The following is a 24588-nucleotide window of genomic DNA, read 5'->3' as shown; positions in this document are numbered from 1 at the left end:
TGACATCAAGTACGGGTACAGCAGTGCAATGTCATCAGCTGGCCGTTTCAGCTGTCTCCCTTGGTAGCATCTGGAACTGCTCATTTGTGACGTCATTCGGACTTTACGTCACAATATGATTTGAATGACGTCATCTCAGCTGACGACGTAACAATACAATGGTGTGAGCGATGTTTGTATGTATTAATATGCGGCGAATTTCCGGGAATCGAATACCATTTGATCATGTTTATCAACCAATCAGATTAAAAAACACAGTGACTTTTGGTTTACAATTATGGTTAAACTCTCTTTTGTTCTGGGTTTCAAAATAAACATGACACATATTTATACAAATAGTTTGCTCAGAGAGAGGAAGCCCGAGGATGGTTTCATTGGCTGCATCCTACTAAAAGATGCTAAAAGATGTTACTTCTTGTTACCCTGCCTTGCAGTAGCATCGTGGGGATAGAACCAGGACTGATATCAATACAGAGTCAAGATGCTGTGTCTGTGAGTGTCTATGGTTTCATGCTCGTTTCAGCAATATTCCAGCAATATCACAGAAATGGGCTTCACACATTGTAATTATGTTGAGAATCAAACCTGGTTGTTCGGCGTGATATGCAAACATTTAACCACTAGGCTACCCCACTGCTCCAACTGTGTCCTGGCAGGGTAATAATGTTAAACTGTGGTATGATGTACCAGCACTATAACACTAGCATAAGTTTGTACCAGTACAAGCGGCCGAACACACATGCATGGACATCTCATGAACAATCAACTTTTACTCCACAGTCATCAGTGGGTGTTGTTTCACTCAGAAGTCAGCAATGATCCAACTATTTCTCAGAGTATTGTAAAAGGTACAGTATGTAGCAACAGAGTTTCTGTAACTTTGATCCAAACTGATTTCATGGCACATACCAGGCTACAAACTGTAACAGCTCTGGCAACAAACCGTAACAGCTCTGGCAACAAACCGTAACAGCTCTGGCAACAAACTGTAACAGCTCTGGCTACAAACTGTAACAGCTCTGGCTACAAACTGTAACAGCTCTGGCTACAAACTGTAGCAGCTCTGGCAACAAACTGTAACAGCTCTGGCTACAAACTATAACAGCTCTGGCTACAAACTGTAACAGCTCTGGCTACAAACTGTAACAGCCCTGGCTACAAACTGTAACAGCTCTGGCAACAAACTGTAACAGCTCTGGCAACAAACTGTAACAGCTCTGGCTACAAACTGTAACAGCTCTGGCTACAAACTGTAACAGCTCTGGCTACAAACTGTAACAGCTCTGGCAACAAACTGTAGCAGCTCTGGCAACAAACTGTAACAGCTCTGGCTACAAACTGTAACAGCTCTGGCAACAAACTGTAACAGCTCTGGCTACAAACTGTAACAGCTCTGGCTACAAACTGTAACAGCTCTGGCAACAAACTGTAACAGCTCTGGCAACAAACTGTAGCAGCTCCGGCAACAAACTGTAACACCTCAGCTCTGGCAACAAACTGTAGAAGCTCTGGCAAACACTGCTACTGCCATTGAAGAACTAAACATACAGACCAAACCATTCACTGTTTCAAAGACTCACCTCCATGCAGGACAAGGAAGAGTATTTTGACAGGGCAAGCACCACTGGTTTGGGGGTGCGGCAGGTCCAGGGAGGATGGGAGGGAGGTATCCACACTGTACATCATTCGGAACTGCTCCACCCGCCTGCCAAAGTTGGTCTCTGTAATCAAAATAGAACAGCCATTGATATGAAGGCTTGAGACATGGCGGTTTTCACTCTGAAATCCCCAGAAAGTTAACTTAAACTGTTCAGGAAGTGAGAGGCTTCTGTGTCCATCCTACCTCTATGCCATTGACAAGAAGAACTGTACTATGTTGAGGAACAAACACATATAACATCATTAGAGCCCAGCAGAATGTCAAGTGTGGAGGTGTCCATATATAACATATTGATTCCTACTACAAAGGAACCCTGCCTAAGGCCCCGATGAGGCCAAAGGCAAAAAGGCTATACGGAAAATGTATGCCAGGTCATTAGGGTGAGACGACTGAGATGACTGAGACGAGTGTGGGGGGGTGTTGTTCGCTCTACCACTCGAACCCAGTGTTTGAAATTAAAGCTTCCTTAGGTCCTTGAAATTTGTTGGAGGTTAGGGGAGACAACTGAGGGGGAATCGTTAACTGTTGTAATACCTGTACCACTCGAACTAGGTGTTTGAAATTACAGGTTCCCTGGGTCCTTGCAGTTTTTTCAGTATGGGGGCAGCTGACTGAGGTGGAATCAGTAACAGGGGTTGTAATACCCTGTACCACTAGAACTAGGTGTTTGAAATTACAGGTTCCCTGGGTCCTTGCAGGTTTTTTTCAGGTCAGGGGAGCTGACTGAGGGGGGGAGTTGCTGACTGAGGGGGAATCGTAACAGTTGTAATACCCTGTACCACTAGAACTAGGTGTTTGAAATTACAGGTTCCCTGGGTCCTTGCAGTTTTTTCAGGTCACTGAGGGGAATCGGGAGCTGACTGAGGGGAATCGTAACAGTTGTAATACAGTTGTAATACCCTGTACCACTAGAACTAGGTGTTTGAAATTACAGGTTCCCTGGGTCCTTGCAGAACTAGGTGTTTTTTCAGGTATGGGGAGCTGACTGAGGGGAATCGTAACAGTTGACCACTAGAACTAGGTGTTTGAAATTACAGGTTCCCTGGGTCCTTGCAGTTTTCAGGTCATGGGGGAGCTGACTGAGGGGAATCGTAACAGTTGTAATACCCTGTACCACTAGAACTAGGTGTTTGAAATTACAGGTTCCCTGGGTCCTTGCAGTTTTTTCAGGTCAGGGGGAGCTGACTGAGGGGGAATCGTTAACAGTTGTAATACCTGTACCACTAGAACTAGGTGTTTGAAATTACAGGTTCCCTGGGTCCTTGCAGTTTTTTCAGGTATGGGGAGCTGACTGAGGGGGAATCGTAACAGTTGTAATACCCTGTACCACTAGAACTAGGTGTTTGAAATTACAGGTTCCCTGGGTCCTGAGGTTTGTTTGAGGTCAGGGGGAGCTGACTGAGTGGGAATCGTAACAGTTGTAATACCCTGTACCACTAGAACTAGGTGTTTGAAATTACAGGTTCCCTGGGTCCTTGAGGTTTGTTTGAGGTCAGGGGGAGCTGACTGAGGGGGAATCGTAACAGTTGTAATACCCTGTACCACTAGAACTAGGTGTTTGAAATTACAGGTTCCCTTGGTCCTTGCAGTTTTTTCAGGTATGGGGGAGCTGACTGAGGGGGAATCGTAACTGTTGTAATACCCTGTGCCACTAGAACTAGGTGTTTGAAATTACAGGTTCCCTGAAAAAGAGAAAGGGACAGCCAGGTGTGCGAGAAAGGATGGAGACGGCACAGCACAGGCTAATGAATCAATAACTTGGTGGGCACTTGTGCACGTGCTTCTCTAACACCTGGGTGGCCCTTTCTCTGCACTCCTCCCTCATAACAAATATGGACAGTGTCAAAATTTTAATGATAGTTTCTTAAAGAACTTTTTTGGTGGAGTCCACAAAATTTTCAAATATAAGAAAGCTGTTGGGTATTAGTAAATGATAAACATGTGTACTATTTATATTTATGTGGCAATTTTGTACAATGATAAAATTTGCAATTCATCGGTCCATTTCTGACTCAAACGGACTGTAGTCATGAGTGGTAACTATCTATTGAGAATCTTCCTTACCATCAGGACATTACTACTGGGCAGTGGACTTTGGAAGAGCATCTATGGTACCATCACTTATTACACCTGAAGATCATACCTTCTGACAGTGCATCAGCATACTCGTCCCCACTGGACACCATCTCCATGGACGACGACCGCACCATCCCTCGACCTCTATGACCTTCTTCACCTTCACCTTCCATACCCTCTGAAATACAAGAAGGAGAATGTGATGTTGGTGTGGCTGATGCCTTTTGAGAACTTCTACACTAAACACAAGCCACATTTAGCAGTCATGTAATACAAATATTAGGAAATAAATGATTATCACATGCTTGTAATACAAACAGGAGATATCAATGTGATATTGGTCTGGCTGATGCTTCTTGGGAATTTCTACCTTACACACAAGCTACACACAGCAGTTGAAAGTGTGCACTATGTGATTGTTTAGAAGTGCTGTTCGACTAAGTAACAAGGCTACCTGTAAGAAAGAGTCGATTCGTTGAGTGTCTGCCTGATATAGACATGATATACAATAACGATATCTCTCTACACTTAACTTTGGCAGGACACACCCCAGGAGCTCAGCATGAAACTACGTACTGACCATTGACCAGGTTAATAAAGAAGCAGTTTCTTGGCAGAGATGCACAATGTCATGTTGCTGACAAATCTTATATTGTGATCTTAATGATGATCACACACAAACGGTTTCTTTCCATCTCTAGGAATCCATAACCAAAATTACTTTTACTATGCAGTTTCAAATACCTAATTTCCTGTGACAGTCTCTTTTTCTATAAATGCCAAAGTTGAAGTGGCATTCTAATTCGTCAGAAATGGCCACCACATGACTGAAGGACATGCTCCAGGCACATCTCATTTAGGTTAGTGAATCAATGTATTCTCAACTCCCTGGGGGTATACATTCCTTGCTGACTGTTAGGTGAGGTGACTTCATGTTCAAGACTACACCAATGGTATAATGATGTGTGTGGCTTGTACTAGTCCAGGGTCCCAATCAACAAAATGTTCTACGACATTCGTTAGCCTATGATAAACTATAGTGTTACGACGGGTTCTACGGCATTCGTTAGCCTATGATAAACTATAGTGTTACGACGGGGTCTACGACATTCATAAGCCTATGATAAACTATAGCGTTACGACAGGTCGTAACATTACAAACCCTTTGCGGATTGGGAAAGACTGATTGCTGGTTTATAATGTATCCACACAGTGCATGCAGGTGAACATGTATAACATGTGTCCTGACTCCCAGCCAAACTGTCCTGGTTCTATACCCACGATGCTGAGTGCAAGGCAGAGTAACAAGTAACATCTTTCAACATGTCTTAGTATGACATCAAGCACTTCTATCCACTACACCAGAGGAGGTAGCTGCATTTTAAACACAATAACTTAAATAGAAGACCACAGCTCCTTGCAGACTAATGGTCAATGTAACAAGAAAAGATTTAAGAAGAACCATGACACAGAAACATTACGACAAACCATAAGACATTCCCTAAACACCCTGATATTGATGGTAAATCCATAAACCTTCAGGACAAATACAACTTCCACTGAAGGACAACTGGCTCAGTCTGTCTCAGACACCAGTCTGGAGCTCTGTTCAAATGGTCATAGAGCAGGTTTTAACCTCGGACCAATAAACAGGCCCTATTTTCCGACAATGTGGCAGACAAGAAAATATGGATTTCTGGTTTCACTGAACCTCAAGATGCCACAGAAATAAGATGGGGCTGTGTCACCCCAGAGCTGTCATATCAAGATCTACAAGAGTTGCTCAACACAGAAGAAAATCAATATAGTCTTCCACATACATCCATTTATCTGAGAAAATCTGAGGCTCAGACACCACTACCTACTGGCTTGTTCATCACACAAGGCATTATGGGTGCATGTTTAGCTTGTACATCCAGCTTGAGCATCACGCAAGGAGCAGGTGCCCCTTCTTTCATCATGATGAAACTGATGAAGATATGATGAAGACACTGTCCACAAACACAGTTTAAAGACAAAACATAAGGACAGTTATAAATTAATCTTAATGTCACTCGTCTGCAATAATGATCTGCTGCAGAGTTGCCAACTTCATAGCTTTAAAAACTGTTGTCCTCTAGGAAATATCACATGTCCTTCCTGAAACTGACACCCGTGAAGATCCGGGTTAGAATGAACCTTCAGCAACCCATGCTTGTCGTAAGAGGCAACTAACGGGATAGGGTGGTCAGGCTCGCTGGCTTGGTTTGACACATGTCATTGGTTCCCAATCGCGCAGATTGATGCTCATGCTGTTGATCACTGGATTGTCTGGTCCAGACTCGATTATTTACAGACCGCCGCCATATAGCTGGAATATTGCTGAGTGTGGCGTAAAACTAAACTCACTCACTCTTCCATACTCCTGAAGTTGACAGGATCAGGTGGCCAGACTCACCGATGGGTCACATGCAGCGATGCTTATGATGTCAATCACTGGACCTTCGTGTTTTGTATTGCATTGTAGTGCCGTCACACATAACTGAGCGCAGCATTGAACAACAACCAACCAAAACATGTGGCCAAGCAGAATAATGTCGATATCAGTTCTTGCCTGTCTTCATTATTCAATGATGTGTGCTGGAGTGAGTGAGTGAGAAAGTATGGTTTTATGCCACTTTTAGCAACATTCCAGCAATATCATGGTGAAGGATGCCAGAAATGGGCTTCACACATTGTACCCATGTGGGGAATTGAACCCGGGGCTTCAGCGCGATGGATTTGTTCTAGAACACTGCAACACAAAACCAAGCATATAACATGTAACACATTCACAATGTCAGGATAATTGTGATAACACAGTAAATAAGTATATGACGTTTACAGAAAACAACAACTACATACTCAAGATTGGAACATATTGGATCAAACATACAGCCATGCAACACGTCCAAGACAGCTGAGTACATTGTGATTTCACATATAGTCCATTAAAAAACAATGAAGCTCTCTCCTGTACTGAAACATCTCCAAACCATCTACTTGATAATGCAGTCACTGAAATCCAGATTCCTCATACAAGGCCACCAATCTGATACAAAGATATGAGACAACGATAAATAAACCGATTCCTTCAGGTACTCCAAGGCACCAGAAAAACCCATGGCTGAAATCTCATATCAGACACGACTTGATTATTCAGCGCACCATGTTTTCCACATAGTATCATCTGACTCCACACAGCCTCATGACTGTCAGTAATTCAAGCACAGAATGTAAAGATTATAGAGCGGTGACTAGGTTTTATTGAAGACATAAAAACAGATTAGAGAAAGTTATTTGTGAGAAACACTGAAAGTTATGGGGTTTGAGGAGGGTATGATTTTTATGTATATTGTAAAGGCATGGATGACAATCGTGACGCTTGCCATGATGAATCTGTGGAATTCTGTGAATTCACAGAAAATTCCTTTCCTGTATAAAATAGTTACAACAGTTATAATATATATTTTGGATGACTTAGTGTGATTCTGGTGACAACTTAAAGATTCTCTTACATCGGTTGTTTTTTCTTGTTGTTTTGTAAATTATGATCCCTTTAAAAGAAAAAAAAAAAAATACACACGCTGTAAAACAGGATTTGCAATAAAAGTGAGTGAACATGGCTGACTAACCACCCAATCCCCCGTTTCGATCATCTTATGGAAATACTGAGGTTCCAACTGGCAAACAATCAGGATAACAATACTTTTAAATTTTGCACATATCTCAACATGAAAATGTTTGCTGGAATAAAGTATTAAAAGAAAACCTTCTCAACATGGCTGCATCACAGCGATCCAGCCGAAGAGAAATCATTACGGACAGAAGCTTATGACTTGAAAAAGCATACAGTCAGCAATTTCTGAGGCAAATGACTCCTCTGGCCCTATATTTCTGACAGCCAGTCCTTCATCTTGCCCTGTAATGAACTGACGCATCATTAAGTCAATGTGAAAGTCTGCTGATGTACTGAACACCAGATGACACATCCATCCTTACATGAAAGACAAGCCACGAGCTGGGTGACAGCCTCTATCCCAGGTTCCACTGCGACACAAACATACATCCTTTCCCTGGGATAAATACACTGATGGCTGGAGGACTGGAAGAAGAGATACACATTGACCATGTCGCAGTGATAGACAAGGCAAGGGGGTCCAACTGATTTGTTAATTTGCTACCGTATAGATCCTAAAGGAATAACACTGAGAGCTGTTTCCAGATAAAAAAAGAGTTTGTTGGTAAACTTATGATAGGGAATGACTGGTTGGGTGTGTTGGTGGGTTGGTTGTTTGGTTGACTGGTTGTAGTGTGTGGGTGCATACATAGGTGAGTGAGTGAGTGAGTGAGTGGTGTGCCCAAAGGAAGCAACTCTGCACAGCGTATTGCAGAACCTCAGACAGCTGGGTCAACTGTGCTAAGATGAAGTGAGTGAATGTGGCATGTGACATAACCGAATGCATGTTTTCATAACAAATATGTTTCATAAACTCCAAAACATCACAACCTGAGGACTCTCTATAGTCAAACCAAAAGTACTATTCAGACTCACACTTGATTCAATGCAACCTATCTATGTATAGTGTCTAATCAGTACTCTAGAAACTGTAGGATTTCGCCAATTGGTTGTTAGGTCTTCAGCAATCCACGTTTGTTGAAAGAAGCAGGATCGGTGGTCAGACTCGCTGACAGCCATGCTCATACTGTCAATCACAAGGTTGTTTCATCCAGTCTCAGCACTGTGTATGAAATAAGGCCTGTCCAACCGCCCGAGACAGGCTAGATTTCTGCCGGACGGTCTAATTTTACAGCTAGCCAGTCCGATGGACGGGAGAAAAAAACTATTCAGATAACATGTCCATTGGCACTGTCTATTTAGTATATAAGAAGGACTGGTTAAATCTCTTCTGGGCTGGTAAGTTTTTGAAGTTACCAGCCCACATGTCTGGCTGAGTTTTTGGCTTATTTCATACACTACCAGTCTACAGTATTTAATGACTGCTATCATAATGCCAGAATAATGCTTGGTAAGGCATCAAAAGCCAATAACCAATCCATTATGCATTATCTTCCACATCTTCCTCCCACAAAGTCTGTTGCAGCCTGTCTCACCACCTTTATGTATAGGGATTCCTGCAGAGATCATCATGAGAGAGACAGCTTCACATTTCAAGATCACACACTGACTGCAATAGATAATTGATTGTATCCCATCTGGGGAACATCATCTTTTGAAGCATGGAGTTTCATTATTAATAACAGAAGACCATCTGAGGCAGTTCCATAATCATTTCTGAAGCACCAACAAAAAAGCTCAAAGGAGAACCTTCACAGTTGGTATCTTCTAAGGCAAGGAATCCTGTTGTGATGTTCCAGAACAAGGTCCCTTTGAAACTGTCTTGTTTAATGCAGAGATTATCATGATTTTGAGATGGATGTTATCAGGGTAAGTAATGCAGTGTTTATATCCCATGGAAGGTATAAAGGGGTGAATATACCATTCAACTGTGTGAGCTGTCATTCTTCTTATCTGAGAACACAATGAAGTCTCTCTTGCTGAACTCAGAGGATATAATGAACAAAAGAGTCATTTCATTCTCATCCCATCTGAAGCTCTAGAAACCCATACACCTTAATACTCAATGGTTCCTAAAGTAACTTTGTCAGCCAATGAGTAATTACATATCATTCAGATCACGTTGACCATCTTCTTTGCATATATTTACTCCCTTGTGTACTAAATATTGGTATTTTTACACCAATGAGGACATGTAGGTGGCCACAAATGGGTTGGGCTAAACATGATGTTTACGGACGAACCAGACTTTTATCTACCTGTTGGTATGGTATGGATGATCCCTTAATGGCATATAATTGCTCGACCTGCCTATGGGTGCCTTTGTATTGCTCACGATTCCCCTTGAAGAAGTGCCAAAGCTGGGCCTTGTTATCATGTGCTGGGTCTGTCGGCTTGTGAACATCTCTGATGTTGTGTCAGGGGTTTGGTTTGTTGTTTAATGCTGCACTCAGCAGTACTCCAGCTACATGGCGGTGGTCTGTAAATAATTGAATCTGGACCAGACAATCCAGTGATCAACAGCATGAGCATCGATCTGTGCAACTGGTATACGATGAAATGTGTCAAGCAGGTCAGCGAGCCTGACCACCCGATCCTGTTAGTCGCGTCTTACGACAAGCATTGGTTACTGAAGATCAATTCTAACCTGCATCTTCACAGGTTCACAGTATGTAAGGGACATGTCAAGGGACAAAACAGGCCAGTCAAATGTTTGTTTGTCATCTTGTCATGGATAACCTCTTCAATACAGGGGCACCCACAGGCAGGTCTATCAACAATATGACATTAAGGTGTCATGATTACCAACACACAACGATATACAAGACCAGTAATTTTTTAGAAACTTACATCATTACACTATCATTTCGTCAATTTACTTATTTTTTTCTCAAAGACTTTTTGTATAAATAAAGAGGACAATTTTTATGGATATACAGTACTACTACTGCGACATTTCAACATAAAATCTAATATCGTTGTCAAGCAAGTGGTTGTCCTCTTTCTTCATCTCCCCAACTTCTAGAATGCCAATCAAGGAAGACTTTTTGTATAGTTTTACGACACTTAGCAGAACTTGGCACGGAAAACCCTTGAAACCATCATGTTGGAATCTGCAGATTTTGCACCACCTTGACAGCAATCATCTCAAAAGTTATTGCTGCCGTGATGCATACAGCTAAAAGATTAGAGACGTCGAGGGTTCACTGCACATATATTTGATCTGGTACGGTACAAGGCTATACAAGAAAGGGTTTGCTGCACTGCCCAGACAGTATTGATTTTCTCACTTACGGCTCCACAAAGTAATTTGAGTTTTGACATACACCCAATTGATTGTTCACTCAAGGGCAAACCTCACTAGTAAATTCTTGTCATAGAAAACCTGAGTGAATAGGTGTTAATTTTCTGAAGATTCTTTGCTAAATCAGAGTGTTTGAACACGATCAGAGACAAATTTGTCACTGTTGGTCTGCTGTCTTCACTCAACTGACCATGTCCAGGAATCTGAGGGATCATGATGAGCACTCTAAGTGATATATACATGCAGTTAAAACTGATGACGTAGATGACCTAACAGCAAGTAATTAAGCATTGTCGAGAAGATAACTAACAGAGCTATACTGCAACTGATCTTCCTCCTTCCTGAGTGGAAGTAGAATTTCAAAGGGACTTTGAGGAAATCAATAATTGAGTCATCTGGTGTTTTTTTCTTTTAATAGTCAGTGAGGGGAATAAGAAACATGATCAAAGTGGTCAACTGCAGGAATGGTGAAGGTCACCCACTGTGATCAATATCTGATGTCATGTCTACTAGGGACCTACCCATTCTCCTTGTGACCAGATATCACATGATCTGAGTGAGTGAGTTAAGGTCACATCGGCAGTATTTCAGCTATGTCGGGACTACATCAAGTTATATATTAATAATAATTATAGGTAAAGTAGAAAAACTTGTCAACGAAGGACAGTAAATCATGAGGATACATATGATCTGAGGATCTTTATACTGTAATATATGACTCCTGTTACCCAAATACGATAATGACATGGAATGTTGACATTCTTAACTTCAGACATTGTAGTCACATGCAAGGGAATTCTGACAAATCTCAAGCAACTTTCACAACCTCAACCTTGGAACCTAAGGACTAAACAGTTCAGGATCCTGATAGGACCAACTTCAAGGGCAATATCCCATAAACCTATAGACTTTCGTGCAAGTTGAGTCACAAATACAGCCAATTATCACTGTCATAAAAAGAAAGCTCATTAAGATTAGGACAAATACGCCTATAAAGTCCAATGAAGACGTATTCCTAGAACATGATGGAAGCCATAAGTCCACTTTTACAGGAAGGGCTCTATTCCTGGGTATCATTTTTGTCCACAACACAGGCAACATTATTTCCTTATCACAAAAACAATACAGTAAATAATCTTCCATTGACCAGCCTGGCAGGTCATGAAGGCACACTGCTACTTTAATATCTATAAACTATTCGGATGGAAGGCACAGGGATCCTCATCCTGCGATATAAAGGATTTATTGATGCAGCAGAGGAAGGGTTGCCTGGCAACAGTTAAATAGAAAATACATCAAATTCTGGATCTAATCTACCACTGCAATAGAATGTAGTTACTTCCAACATGATGGATATTACGAGACTGGATATAAACCATTTATACACCGAGTAGGAATGATATATGACATGTGTCATGCAATGTATTGCTTCATCACTCTTCTAATTCCTCTTCATTTTCAGTTTCTTACCCATTGTTTCTTTATGTATTCCCTTGGGGTGTTCTTTACAGTTAATACAAAACAATACTTCATCAGTCTGTTACAAAAGAAATGTTTTGAGTCCACAGCCTGAAAGTTCTGGAAACATTTGAGCTGATAATCTATGGCTGATCATTATCTGAGCTTCAAGGCAGAAACTCCTTGAACTTTCTGCGCTGTACACCATGTCTTCTGTGAACATGACCTTTCAATGAAGATACTTTTAAGTGGCAGTACTATTTCTATAGTAATTTATTGATAAAGGTACAATGATTTGTCCTGAGGTGTCAATAAAGAACCATAAATCAATGCATCCTTCAACCAACTTGGATGTGGGTGAAACTATATTGTAATCAAACCTACCCACCATCCACCATAAATTGTCACAGCATTGTACAAGTTAAATACACATGGCTTCATGAAGCAGAGAGTATTTTCATCTGTGGGATGAAAGATATGCCATAGTTATCTTTCATCTAAATGAATACGAACAATAATCTACTCAGTGAAGGATCATAAAAGACTGAACTGACCAATCTAGGATGAGTAGATGAAGATCAAAACTTGAAGACGAGAGAATTCACTTCCACTTCTGAGACACGTGTTGTATGATCCATACAGAAAAATTATGAAAGTTTTTTAAATAACAATGCTGTGACATCACAGCCATGGGAGATAACTCTGTAACTCTTCATGCATACCACTAGGGATAGCAATGACTTTTTTGAATTTTCATTTTCATTTCTGTATGTGTCTGTGGAAACCACAGGAATAATATACAGTGGGAATGTTACGCCATAATTGTGGGCTGCTCGGTGAAGGATCATAGCAGAATACCACATTGAGCACAAAGGAGCAAGTGAGTGAGCTGTTTTAAACAGTATTCCAGTATATCAGCTTACTGTGTGAAGAAAGGTGCTGCAGGTGTATGGTGCTGACAAGCCTGGAAACATAATCAGGCAGACCAGATTCGCAACCTTTGATCATAGATTTCCATTACGCCAAAGAGATTATTGCTGTGATCCACCTGGACTCCCATGCCCAGAGAGCAGGCCACTCAGAAGCAGGATCACAATGCTGCCCAATCATCTTGTTAGTGTGTGCAGATGTTTAATTGTGAAGGTACAAATTTAAATTTGGTATCTCTGTGTCTCAGTGAGCCTGCAAAATAAGAAATGCATAGGGCATTGTTACATTTACAAACAACATCTCACCTTGAGCATCGAAGAACTCATCTTCATCTGAGCTGGACTCCTGCAGTTGTTCCAGGCTCTCAAACCTCCACTCTGACACATCTCGACTAGAACCTACAGGTAAATAGAAAAATAATGTCATAAAATTAAATGGTTATCTGTGATTTCATAAATAGATATCAATTTCAACCATTGCTTAACACAGACTGTAATGGAACACCGACTCAGTACTACTGTGGGATAGGGCAGGGGGGGACCAGTCAGAGCTACAGATAACTTTTGGGTCTTTGAGTTATGTACTCGTTTGTCTTCAACCCTAATTGGGTTTCCTAATTTTCCTTTGAGTAACCAAATAAACTGTACTCACCTCACTCAAACTCAATTGGGTATTTTGCCATTTTCCATTAATTTTAAAAATATAATAAAGTTCAGATGTTAGTGTTCGTTATTCATATTTGATCTGTAATATGAGAAACGACTAGAAAGACTGCAAGTTGTGTCCTGAAATAGAACCTCTCAGTATATTTCAGTTATTTTATCTATCCACCGGTATGAAAGCTAAGATTTGACATTTTTTGTGTGTACGCATGTAAGATCACATTTATTGAGTATTTACAAAAATTCAAGCGTACTGGTACGCAATAGTCTTAATAGTAATTGAGTTTTCTCATAAATATTTGCATAATTTACCCAGATACGCAGCTTATCTGTACTTCTGCCAGTTTCTGCAAACAAAGGTGAGTGAGTGAGTGAGTGAGTGAGTGAGTGAGTGAGTGAGTGAGTGAGTGAGTGAGTGAGTGAGTGAGTGAGTGAGTGAGTGAGTGAGTGAGTGAGTGAGTGAGTGAGTGAGTGAGTGAGTGAGTGAGTGAGTGAGTGAGTGTTTTATGCCGCTTTTAGCAATATTTCAGCAATATCATGGCGAGAGACACCAGAAACAGGCTTTGCACACTGTACCTATGTGGGGAAATCAAACCCGGGTCTTTGGCATGACAGGAAATGCTTTTACCACTAGGCTACAAGGTAAGGTCATGCCACTCACAAGCATCTTTTGGAGTAATCATAGCTAACGCATGAAACAACATTCACCAACAACATAACTTAGCATGTACATCATATGACAGTTAATGATGATGTACAATGATGATGGTGACGAGGAAGAGGAGTAAGAGGAGGAGGAGAGGGATGACAAAATGTCTTCTTCATAAAACAGTTCTCATGAATATATACCAGTGAGACTGGACCCCTTGGTGATTTCACATATAATCAGCATGGACACCAGTTCTTGTGATGTAATGGAAATCTGGTTGCCATGGTAAAGACAAAAACAAATGTCTTGAAATGTTGATGTGTTCCAAGAGGGTGTTTTTCCAAAAGGCATGTAACTTGGACATGTCAGTCACACAACATAGCATCTAGTTTGATAGGACGTGTGAGGGATTCAAGCCACTTGTAAGTTTGACGTTCAAATTTCTTGTGAAACAATTATAATCAGACTTTGATGCAATGCACAGTTTCACTGGTTCGCGATATATTTTTTCATAAACAAATTTTGCAATCAACCTTTACAATAAAATCATATTTTGAAGGAGAAAATTATATCCACTGATCAAATCATCCCAATGCATAAGTATACCCTTGCATTTTTTGATGGTTATTCTGCACTCCGCACCTATATCATGGCTATCTTTAAGTAATCAAATCTGGACCAGATGATCTACTGATAGATATCATGAACAGCGATTGAAGCCCAAGGTGTATGATGACTTGCAATCAACCAACAATGAGTCAACCCTCAAGCTATCTCTTTTGACCATCATAGTTTCCCAAGCAAATTTTACATGGAATCGCCATGGTAGGCAAACAACTGAGGATCATTAGCTTATTAGTGAACACTTTAACATACAGTACATAATCAAGTTAGGGTAAGGACACCCTGTGACCCGTTGACACCCCTGGACAACCCGTGGACAACCTCTGGACAACCCCTGAACAACCCATGGACAACCCTTGAACAACCCCTGGACAACCCCTGGACACGTTTGGACAACCCATGGACAATCCCTGAACAACCTATGGACAACCCTTGAACAACCCCTGGACAACCCCTGAACAACCCATGGACAACCCATGGACAACCGTTGGACAACCCCTGATCAACCCTTGTACACCTTTGGACAACCCCTGAACATCCCCTGGACACCTTTGGACAACCCCTGAGAAACCTTTGGACATCAGGACAACCCCGGAACTTCTCATGGACACCTTGGACAACCCATGGACAACTTTGGACACCTGTGGACAACCTCTGGACAACCACTGGACACCTGTGGACAATCCCTGCACACCTTTGGACAACCCCCTGGACAACCACTGAAGAACCCATTGGCACCTTTGAACAACCCCTGGAAAGCTTTGGACAACATCCGGACAACCCCTGAAAAAAACATGGACAACCCCTGAACTACCCCTGGACACCTTTGGACAAACCCTGGTCAACTTTGGACAACCTCTGGACAACTTTCGACACCCCTGGACAAGTTTGGACACCCCTGGACACGTTTGGACAACCCCTGGATACCTTTGGACAACCCCTGGACACCTTTGGACAACCCCTGGACACCTGTGGACAACTGCTGGACACCTGTGGACAACCTTGTCTTGTAACCAGACAACCTGGCCAGACAGTTCTCCTAGTCACTTAACAATTAACTTTCCATAAATGACCATAAAAACTGAAGAATAACTCACTGATGTATATCTGCCATTTTCTTATAGGCATCTCAAGCTTACGATTTTAATAAGTGGCTATAAACAGCTTAGTGACATCAAATTAGGATCTCAGTCTGCAGCAATAATCAGCTTTGTGGCATTAAGCTTAGGATCTTAGTAAGTGTGTACAATCAGCCCAGTGACATCTCAAATTTAGGATCCTAATATCTTTAATCACCACAGTGACACCTCAAGTTTAGGTTCTAAATACAACAGCTATATACAGCACAGTGACATCTCAAGCTTAGGGTCTTAATGTACAGCTATAATCAGCTTTGTGGCATCACAAGCTTCGGATTTGAATCAGTTCCTATAATCAGATCAGTGGCATCTGAAGCTTAGAATCTTAGTAAGTGTCTTTAATCAGCTTTATGGCATCTCAAGCTTAGGGTATAAACAGAGCGTCTAAATACAGCACAGTGATATCTCAAGCTTAGGAATATGGACTACTTAAGCTAGGGATATGGACTACTTAAGCTAGGGATATGGACTTCCTGTGCAGGACGGTTTATACCTATACCAGTAAGAGGGTCTTCCCTAGACATACCCATTCAGTGTTCACGAATAGCGTCTGACCCTCTGACAAATCCAGCAGATTCGCCAACGGTCCGATAGAAGTCTACAACCCAACGGCCCCAGTGTCCAACTGTATATTTCACAATGACTTTGACTGAAGTTGTTATATGTGACATGTGACACTTGTTTGCTGTTTATTTTATCTTAATTTTTCTTATGTTTGTTAATAATTTCAATGCCAATTATAAAAATATAAGAAATGTTAAATCTGAAATGTGTGTTTAATTTTATTCCATGGGTCCTGTGAATTTTCAATGGGTCAGACAGACATCTTAAACTTACAGGACCCAATGTCCTGTTACTTTGAAACACTATTCAGTGAACACTGCCCATTGTTACAATCCTTTTCTCCAAGTCCAAGTCATACACCAACTTATGGAAGCATGAGTGCTTCCCTTCTTTTATGATGGCCATTCCAACCACAATCAGTATCCTCAGTATACCCCTTTCCTTGATGTTGGAGTTTATTTGGTCAAATATAATACTTTATCATTCATTTTATTTCAGTATTAGTAATAATAATCATAATACTGAAAATTTATATAGTGCTAAATCCCAGTCCCACAGCTAACACAATGAAGGTATTTTAAAAATGAGTGCTAAAGCACAAATTTACAGTTGTGAAGATCAGAGATTCATGGCATCATTAATGTAATTTGCTAAATTTTACGATGACTTACATCAGAGGACTGCAACTTTGTTATCAAACAATCCCTTGGATTAGCACAGGAATGGACAGTGAAATGTGAATTATTTTGAGTTACTGTTTACATATGCAGGGCATATCAATACAAAATGAATTTCATTTTCAATTACACATAAATCACATATTGGTCAAAATCAGTGCAGTGTTTACAGGATTCTGGAACTGATTCTGGAACTGATCATGGAACTGATTCTGGAACTGATTCTGGGACTGATTCTGGGACTGATTCTGGAACTGATTCTGGGACTGATTCTGGAACTGATTCTGGAACTGATTCTGGAACTGATTCTGGAACTGATAATGGAACGGATTCTGGGACTGATTCTGGGACTGATTCTGGAACTGATTCTGGGACTGATTCTGGGACTGATTCTGGAACTGATTCTGGAACTGATTCTGGGACTGATTCTGGGACTGATTCTGGGACTGATTCTGGGACTGATTCTGGAACTGATTCTGAAACTGATTACAGAACTGATTCTGGGACTGATTCTGGAACTGAATCTGGAACTGATCATGGAACTGATTCTGGAACTGATTCTGGGACTGATTCTGGGACTGATTCTGGAACTGAATCTGGAACTGATCATGGAACGGATTCTGGAACTGATCTGGAACTGATTCTGGGACTGATTCTGGAACTGATTCTGGACTGATTCTGGAACTGATTCTGGAACTGATTCTGGAACTGATTCTGGGACTGATTCTGGAACTGATTCTGGGACTGATTCTGGAACTGATTCTGGGACTGATTCTAGGACTGATTCTGAAACTGATTCTGGGACTGGTTCTGGGACTGATTCTGGAACTGATTCTGGAACTGATTCTGGGACTGATTCTGAAACTGATTATGGAACTGATTCTGAAACTGATTCTGAAACTGATTCTGGAACTGATTCTGGGACTGATTCTGGAACTGATTCTGAAACTGATTACAGAACTGATTCTGGAACTGATTCTGGAACTGATCATGGAACGGATTCTGGGACTGATTCTGGGACTGATTCTGGAACTGATCATGGAACGGATTCTGGAACTGATTCTGAAACTGATTACAGAACTGATTCTGGAACTGATCATGGAACTGATTCTGGGACTGATCATGGAACTGATTATGTTGAATGCTGTAGTTAGCAGAAATGCAGCCATTATTTTGAGAGCACACAGTACCTGCTTCACAAACTCTTCCAAACTTTCACTCATATTAAAAAACCTTCTGCTTCCATCTCTCTTCACAAGTGATTACTCTCCACTCAACACAAAATGTTAAAGTTTACTGTAAGAAAAACAGCTCCTAAAAACTTCCCATTTCCTAATCTATAATTAACGAGAGTTTTACAAAACTCATCTGAAGTTTAAATCCCTCGTCTCTCAGCCAAAACGTTGAAGCCGGTCGATATGAAGGAAAATACAAATTCCTCTATCAAAATTGACACATGTTACACAAAATGGAAAGTGACAATGCCATAAAATGAGGATGGAAGCTCAATTTCATGGGTTTATAACTCTGACCAAATTTGACATCAGAGCTGAAACACTTCAGATTCATCTTGGTAATATCTCGATCATTATCTCCACTGATGTGGTGGCCCTCAGCCTCTTGCCTCCGCGTAGTTAGTTACATAGTCGGCTTCTCCCGAGCCGTGACACTCTGATCCCCGAGCCAGGTAACTAATATCTTTACACCACCATGATTACAGTCCAAGCCTCTGAAAGCTCCCTGCCCAGGTAATCTGACTGCCTCGGTGTTTGGTGGAGTTATCTTAAGTGTATTGTAAATGGCAATGACATGAAATGAAACCGGAGCAGAATAAATTGCTGCAGTAATCAAGAAATAACAAGCTGTTAAGTATCCTAAGAATAGGTTGAAGCAAGTAGGCAAGGGCTCAGAAAACTGTAGTTACATCAGATGCATTAGGCTGAAGTTCAATATTTGTGTGTGTTGTGTGTTAGTGAGTCAGTGAGTGAGTGAGTGGTGTTTTATTGTGTGTATGTGTAGGATTTTTGTTTGGTGGCTGTCTGTAACATTGAGTCTGAACCAGACAATCCATTGATCAACAGCATGAGCATAGGTGTTCTTACATGAGAGAGGAGGAGGGAAGAGAGTGAGTGAGTTTAGTTTTACGACGCACAATATTCCAGCTATATGGTGGCGGTCTGTAAATAATAGAGCCTGGACCAGACAATCCAGTGATCAACAGCATGGGCTTTGATCTGAGCAATGGGGAACCGATGACATGTGTCAACCAAGTCAGCGAGCCTGACCACCCGATCCTGTTAGTCGCCTCTTACGAAAAGCATGGGTTACTGAAGATCAATATTCCAGTGAGTGTGTGTAAGTGAGTAAGCATGCAATCAGCTACATTCCAGCAGACTGTTAATCAGATGCTATCAACCAACCCACCAAGCCTAACCACCCATCCATTCGGTCACCTCAGAAATTTTCTAACCTTGAACTTCACAACCAACATAGGGGACGATTCCAACACAGTTTTGGAAACAATGAAGAATATCATTTCAGAACCTGGTAAAATAGTGAAACAGCAGCAGCCTGTAAATATTCAAATCTAGACTAGACAAACCTGTGACCAATATTATGAGCAAACTACTCATGTCAATGGTGAAGAGGACACATAAAAACATTAGTCAATAAAAGTGACCACCCAATCTATGTAGTCAGGCTCATAGGAACCTATTCTAACCCAGCAGCATTCAAACACATACGTCTCCCACTTTCAAACTAATCAAATTCAGGAGTGAGTGAGTGAGTATGGTTATACGCCACTTTTAGCAATATACCAGCAATATCATAGTGGGCGTCCAACAGTTTACCCATGTGGGGAATCGAACTCAGGTCTTCTGCATTAAGAGTGAAGGCTTTAACTACTAGGCTACCCCACCAGCACAAATTCAGCCAGAACTAGTATACCTTCGGACTGCCATGTTTACCCTCACACACTCTGTAACAGGACGAGTGACATTATCCTAACCACTGCCCCCTTGACCAATAGAGAGATGGCACCTCTCTAACAGGTGCATCAGTGAATGAATATTGCTTAACGCTGCATCAGCAAATTTGCAGCTATTCGCAGCTATCTCTGAAACAGGGCCAGTGACATTTACATGTGGACTACCACTTTCACCATTAGACAGATGGAATTCTGTATCAGGACAAGTGACATTTCATTGTCAACTTGATGCAAATGTAAAGGATCCAGATGACTGGTACGGGAGACAGAATCATTTCTGTGACGCCATCCTGTTTTACATCAAGCATATCTGATTCGATTCAGTCTGTTGTTTCCAACAAATAAGAAAGCAATGATATTCAGATTCATTAAAATATTCCACCTCAGTGCCAATGTGATTCAGCAGAGTGGCATGTGATCACTCAAACAAGAAATTAAATGACGAAGAATATTTCATAGACATTCGCTAGCGAATAACATGATGAAACACCATGGTGCATGTCAGCTGTCTTAGGTTGGTTAAATAAAACATGGTTATCTCTGTAAGGGATGAAGTTACTGATTATGAGGCTCATATAGTAACATGCATGTGCATTTGCATATACAACGTACATGTGTGTGTGTGTGTGCCTGCAGGCATGTGTGTGCATCCATGTGCATCTTATAGTATTCTCAATAGTTTCATACTGCTTGGACATGCAACACAGAATTCAACAATTTTCCCAATTGGGTCAGTGTTTAAAGGGTGATTATCAAGAATTAAAACTTCATATAGATATTGTATGTCACCATCTACATCAACTAAATCAATGTCTATCAAAAACTGGAGAGGATTTGTTATCCAATCAGAATTCAGTATAGTAGCATGTGAATGAAGTGCGATACCACATTATTCCATATCTCAGTGCTGCCACTCTCATCACTCCCATATTGTACATGGGCTTACGTCAGTAAAGCACGAAGACTGCTTGGAAAAAGGGAGTAGAGGGCTCATATTAAAGGCAAGCCTGCTGGAACGAGTGTTGGCGAATCTAAAGCGCCAATGTTGTCAACAGACTAGTTCTGATATTGATCACAAAAAGGTCTGTAATTTTAGCCAGCAGTCCTTGGCCCACAAAAAAACTCTGTATTTTCAGCCAGAAGTCCTTAGGCAACAAAAACATGTGTATTTTTGCAGCCAGGAGTCTTTGGGCCACAAAAACGCCTGTATTTTCAGCCAAAAGTCTTTGGGCCACAAAAATGTCTGTACTTTCAGTCAGAAATCCTTGGGCCATAGAGAAAGGTCTGTGTTTTATAAGCCAGGAGTCCATGAGTCACAAAACTGTCAGGAGTTTTGCAGTGTGGAACACAAAACAGGTGAGTATCCCAAATTAAAAGCCCCTGAGCATCAAGAAGGCCTTCATTATCAGCCCTGAAGCCCAGAATGGTCCAACACTGTTTTTCAGTATGACAAATGAGACATCATCTCCCAACCTCAGTACTGTGGCTATCTTACATCCAGCATGAACGCAACAGTCGCAAAACTAACACTACTTAACAGAATGGGACTCAGGTACCGGAGGACTAGTTCAGGCTAATATTTTAATATTAACCTCGCCAATACGAGAAGATTTTATTGAGAAAGCTGTAACGGTTAAACCAATGTCACCCACCAATGGCGATGTGAAGCATGAGCGACATTGTACAGCACCTGGTTCCTTCAGTCAAGTTGTGATGAGGCCATGTCTGATCTCAGAGACAACCTACAGACAGACAATGGTGGAGGGATGTATTTGATGGCCTGCACAAACCTGGGACAGAAATAACCTGGGCAGCTCGCCTGGCAAAATTGCCAAATCTTAAACCAATCGTTTTTGCAATAGTCTTGCCACTTGAAACAGAATTACGAATTATCGCGATGACTTATAAATGTGTGTAGAATAACAAGCCCTTCCAATAAGGAATATTACAAACAGTTATGACAAATATTACAATGGTGCTTTTTTTAAGAAGCATCCATTTTGCTTACGACAAACACCATCATTGAGTTACACCCCAGGTAAGAATCCACATATAAGACGAGTATATGGACGACAACTTCTTGTGTATTGTATAACACAACATTTATGGGCTACTTCTTGCCCCTTCTTCAGGTGATTAAGTTGTCATCCATATACTCGTCTTATATATTCACCAACTTCTAAATGCCTCTCAAGAATCTCAAGAATCTCAAGAATCAGCATGACTGAACGGTTATGTTTACAAATGAACTTAGTCAACATTCCTTTAAAAACTACAAATGCACACTTTTGTTTCAGTTTATATATTTAATGTATGACTATGAGGTCTGAAGAAGCTGCTCAACATAACCGCTTCATATTGTCATAAGCATTAGCACATATGCAGCTATGTTCAGTAATTGATCATTGTGATAATTCATGGTTCTGTTTTATGCTGTGATGGTTGTAAAGAACTATTCAGAATGTGGCAGCTTTCTGTGTCTAACATTCCCAGACAAGTATTTTGACACCATTTTCAGTGTCACTAAACCAGAATGAAGGCATTTTAGAAGTTGTATAGATGAAGGAAAACCAAGTTCTATGAATAGTCAACTTCTTTATTGCAGTGGGTGCGGCGTTTCGGTGTAGGTACTAACACCGTTGCTTGTTAGTAGACGTCGCACCCACTGCAATAAAGAAGTTGACTATCCATAGAACTTGGTTTTCCTTCAGAATGAAGTTTTCACAATTTCTGCCGGCTCACTTTTCAGGTTAATTTCTATCCATGCAACATTTTTCAAAACTATAACAAAGTAATTATGTGTTTCCTCAAAGTCAGTGTGTGGAAGAACATTTCATAATTCTATCATCTGCTTACAGGTTACTTTCTTGGTACAGTGTTGGATCTTTTTCATAAAGAAAAGGAGGTATGAAAACTAAAATAACCAACATTCAGTTTGTTTGGGCCTTAACCAGTTCAGTTCTATAGCACATTGGCCTAGAATTGATCATACTGATGAAATTCAAATCTGTCTTTGAAATGCAATTAAACACTTCAAACAGACACTAGCAAATTTATACAAACAACATACATATTCCTTAGCATTGGCCTTAGGCACACAAACTTGGCATATCAAAAACTTTACAAATGAATTATTATACCCTTTTTCCATTAACAAAACTGCATTTTTCAACAGGACTGTTCAAGCAACATTTAAGAATTTAGTACAATGACACCTACAAGAAGATTTCACAGTTTTTGTTTGTCTGTTGTTCAATACCACACTCAGCAATATTCCAGCTTTAAGATGGTACTCTGTAAATAATCACATCTGGACCAGACAATCCGGTGATTGACATCATGAGCATGCATCAATCCACACATCTGGATACAATGACATGCAGTTCATCAAGTCAATGAGCCACTCAGTCTGACATACTTGATTCTGACCGAATCCCTATAGAGTCAAGAGTGGACCCGAATCCCAGATCAACGTATAGAGTCAAGAGTGGACAGAATCCCAGATCAACGTATAGAGTCAAGAGTGGACCAATTTCCATGTGTGCTACTTCCAATGGCCAGGATTGACATATGCAATGCTTCTACATTCCATAACCACCCAACAGTTGCATAATGTCTCAACTCTCTTCTCAGCTAAGCTCAAAATAACCACTTCAGTTTCTAAATGTAAACTTTACTTTGACAGTAAGACAGATAACGGTTTCAAAATACATTCCCCAATGTCATGTCAGTCAACATCCAACTTGAAAGATACATACAGTACCCAAACCAAGTGTATTACACAGCTCTTATTACACTTAATACCTAGTGAATGCATATACCCCTCAATGTAAGATATGTGATAAATTACACTGAAGAATTACTTCTTTGTGTGGCATTTAGAAACTGGTATGAAGAAGAACAATATTTATGGATAGTTTCGTTGTAGATGCTAACCCAGTTGTCACTTGCTTGATAACAGTGTTAACATCTACACCAAAACGTAGCATCTGTCGCAATAAAGAAGTTGTGTATCCATAAAAACTGTCCCTCTCGAAGAAATACTGTTAAGCTGGTTCTAAAGTTACATTAAACATGCACAGAAAGCTTATCTTCTCCATGATATTCCTAGTGATGAGACAACAGAAAACAATGATGGACTTCCCTATTAACTGTCAGTCAGTCCTGAAAGTTGAGCTGGGATTCCACCACACAGTGACCACATATCCAAGAGTTAGATCCAGACAGTATCACAAAACAAAGACCCAGTTCAGACAGA

At 40.8% G+C, this 24588-nt stretch overlaps 1 protein-coding gene across 1 annotated transcript in view; it reads right to left on the bottom strand.

The window, feature by feature from the left end:
* LOC124276638 (protein retinal degeneration B-like) overlaps positions 1–24588 on the bottom strand; it is a 142086-nt gene that overhangs the window by 16671 nt on the left and 100827 nt on the right. The window contains 3 exon segments of the mRNA XM_046712302.1: positions 1581–1721; positions 3804–3914; positions 13332–13424. Of these exon segments, the coding sequence (XP_046568258.1) occupies positions 1581–1721; positions 3804–3914; positions 13332–13424 (345 nt within the window).

The sequence above is a fragment of the Haliotis rubra genome, unplaced genomic scaffold (genome assembly GCF_003918875.1).
Source record: "Haliotis rubra isolate DU_JTF1 unplaced genomic scaffold, ASM391887v1 Scf210, whole genome shotgun sequence".
Lineage (NCBI taxonomy): Eukaryota > Metazoa > Mollusca > Gastropoda > Lepetellida > Haliotidae > Haliotis > Haliotis rubra.
This window is presented reverse-complemented; position numbering and strand designations above follow the sequence as displayed.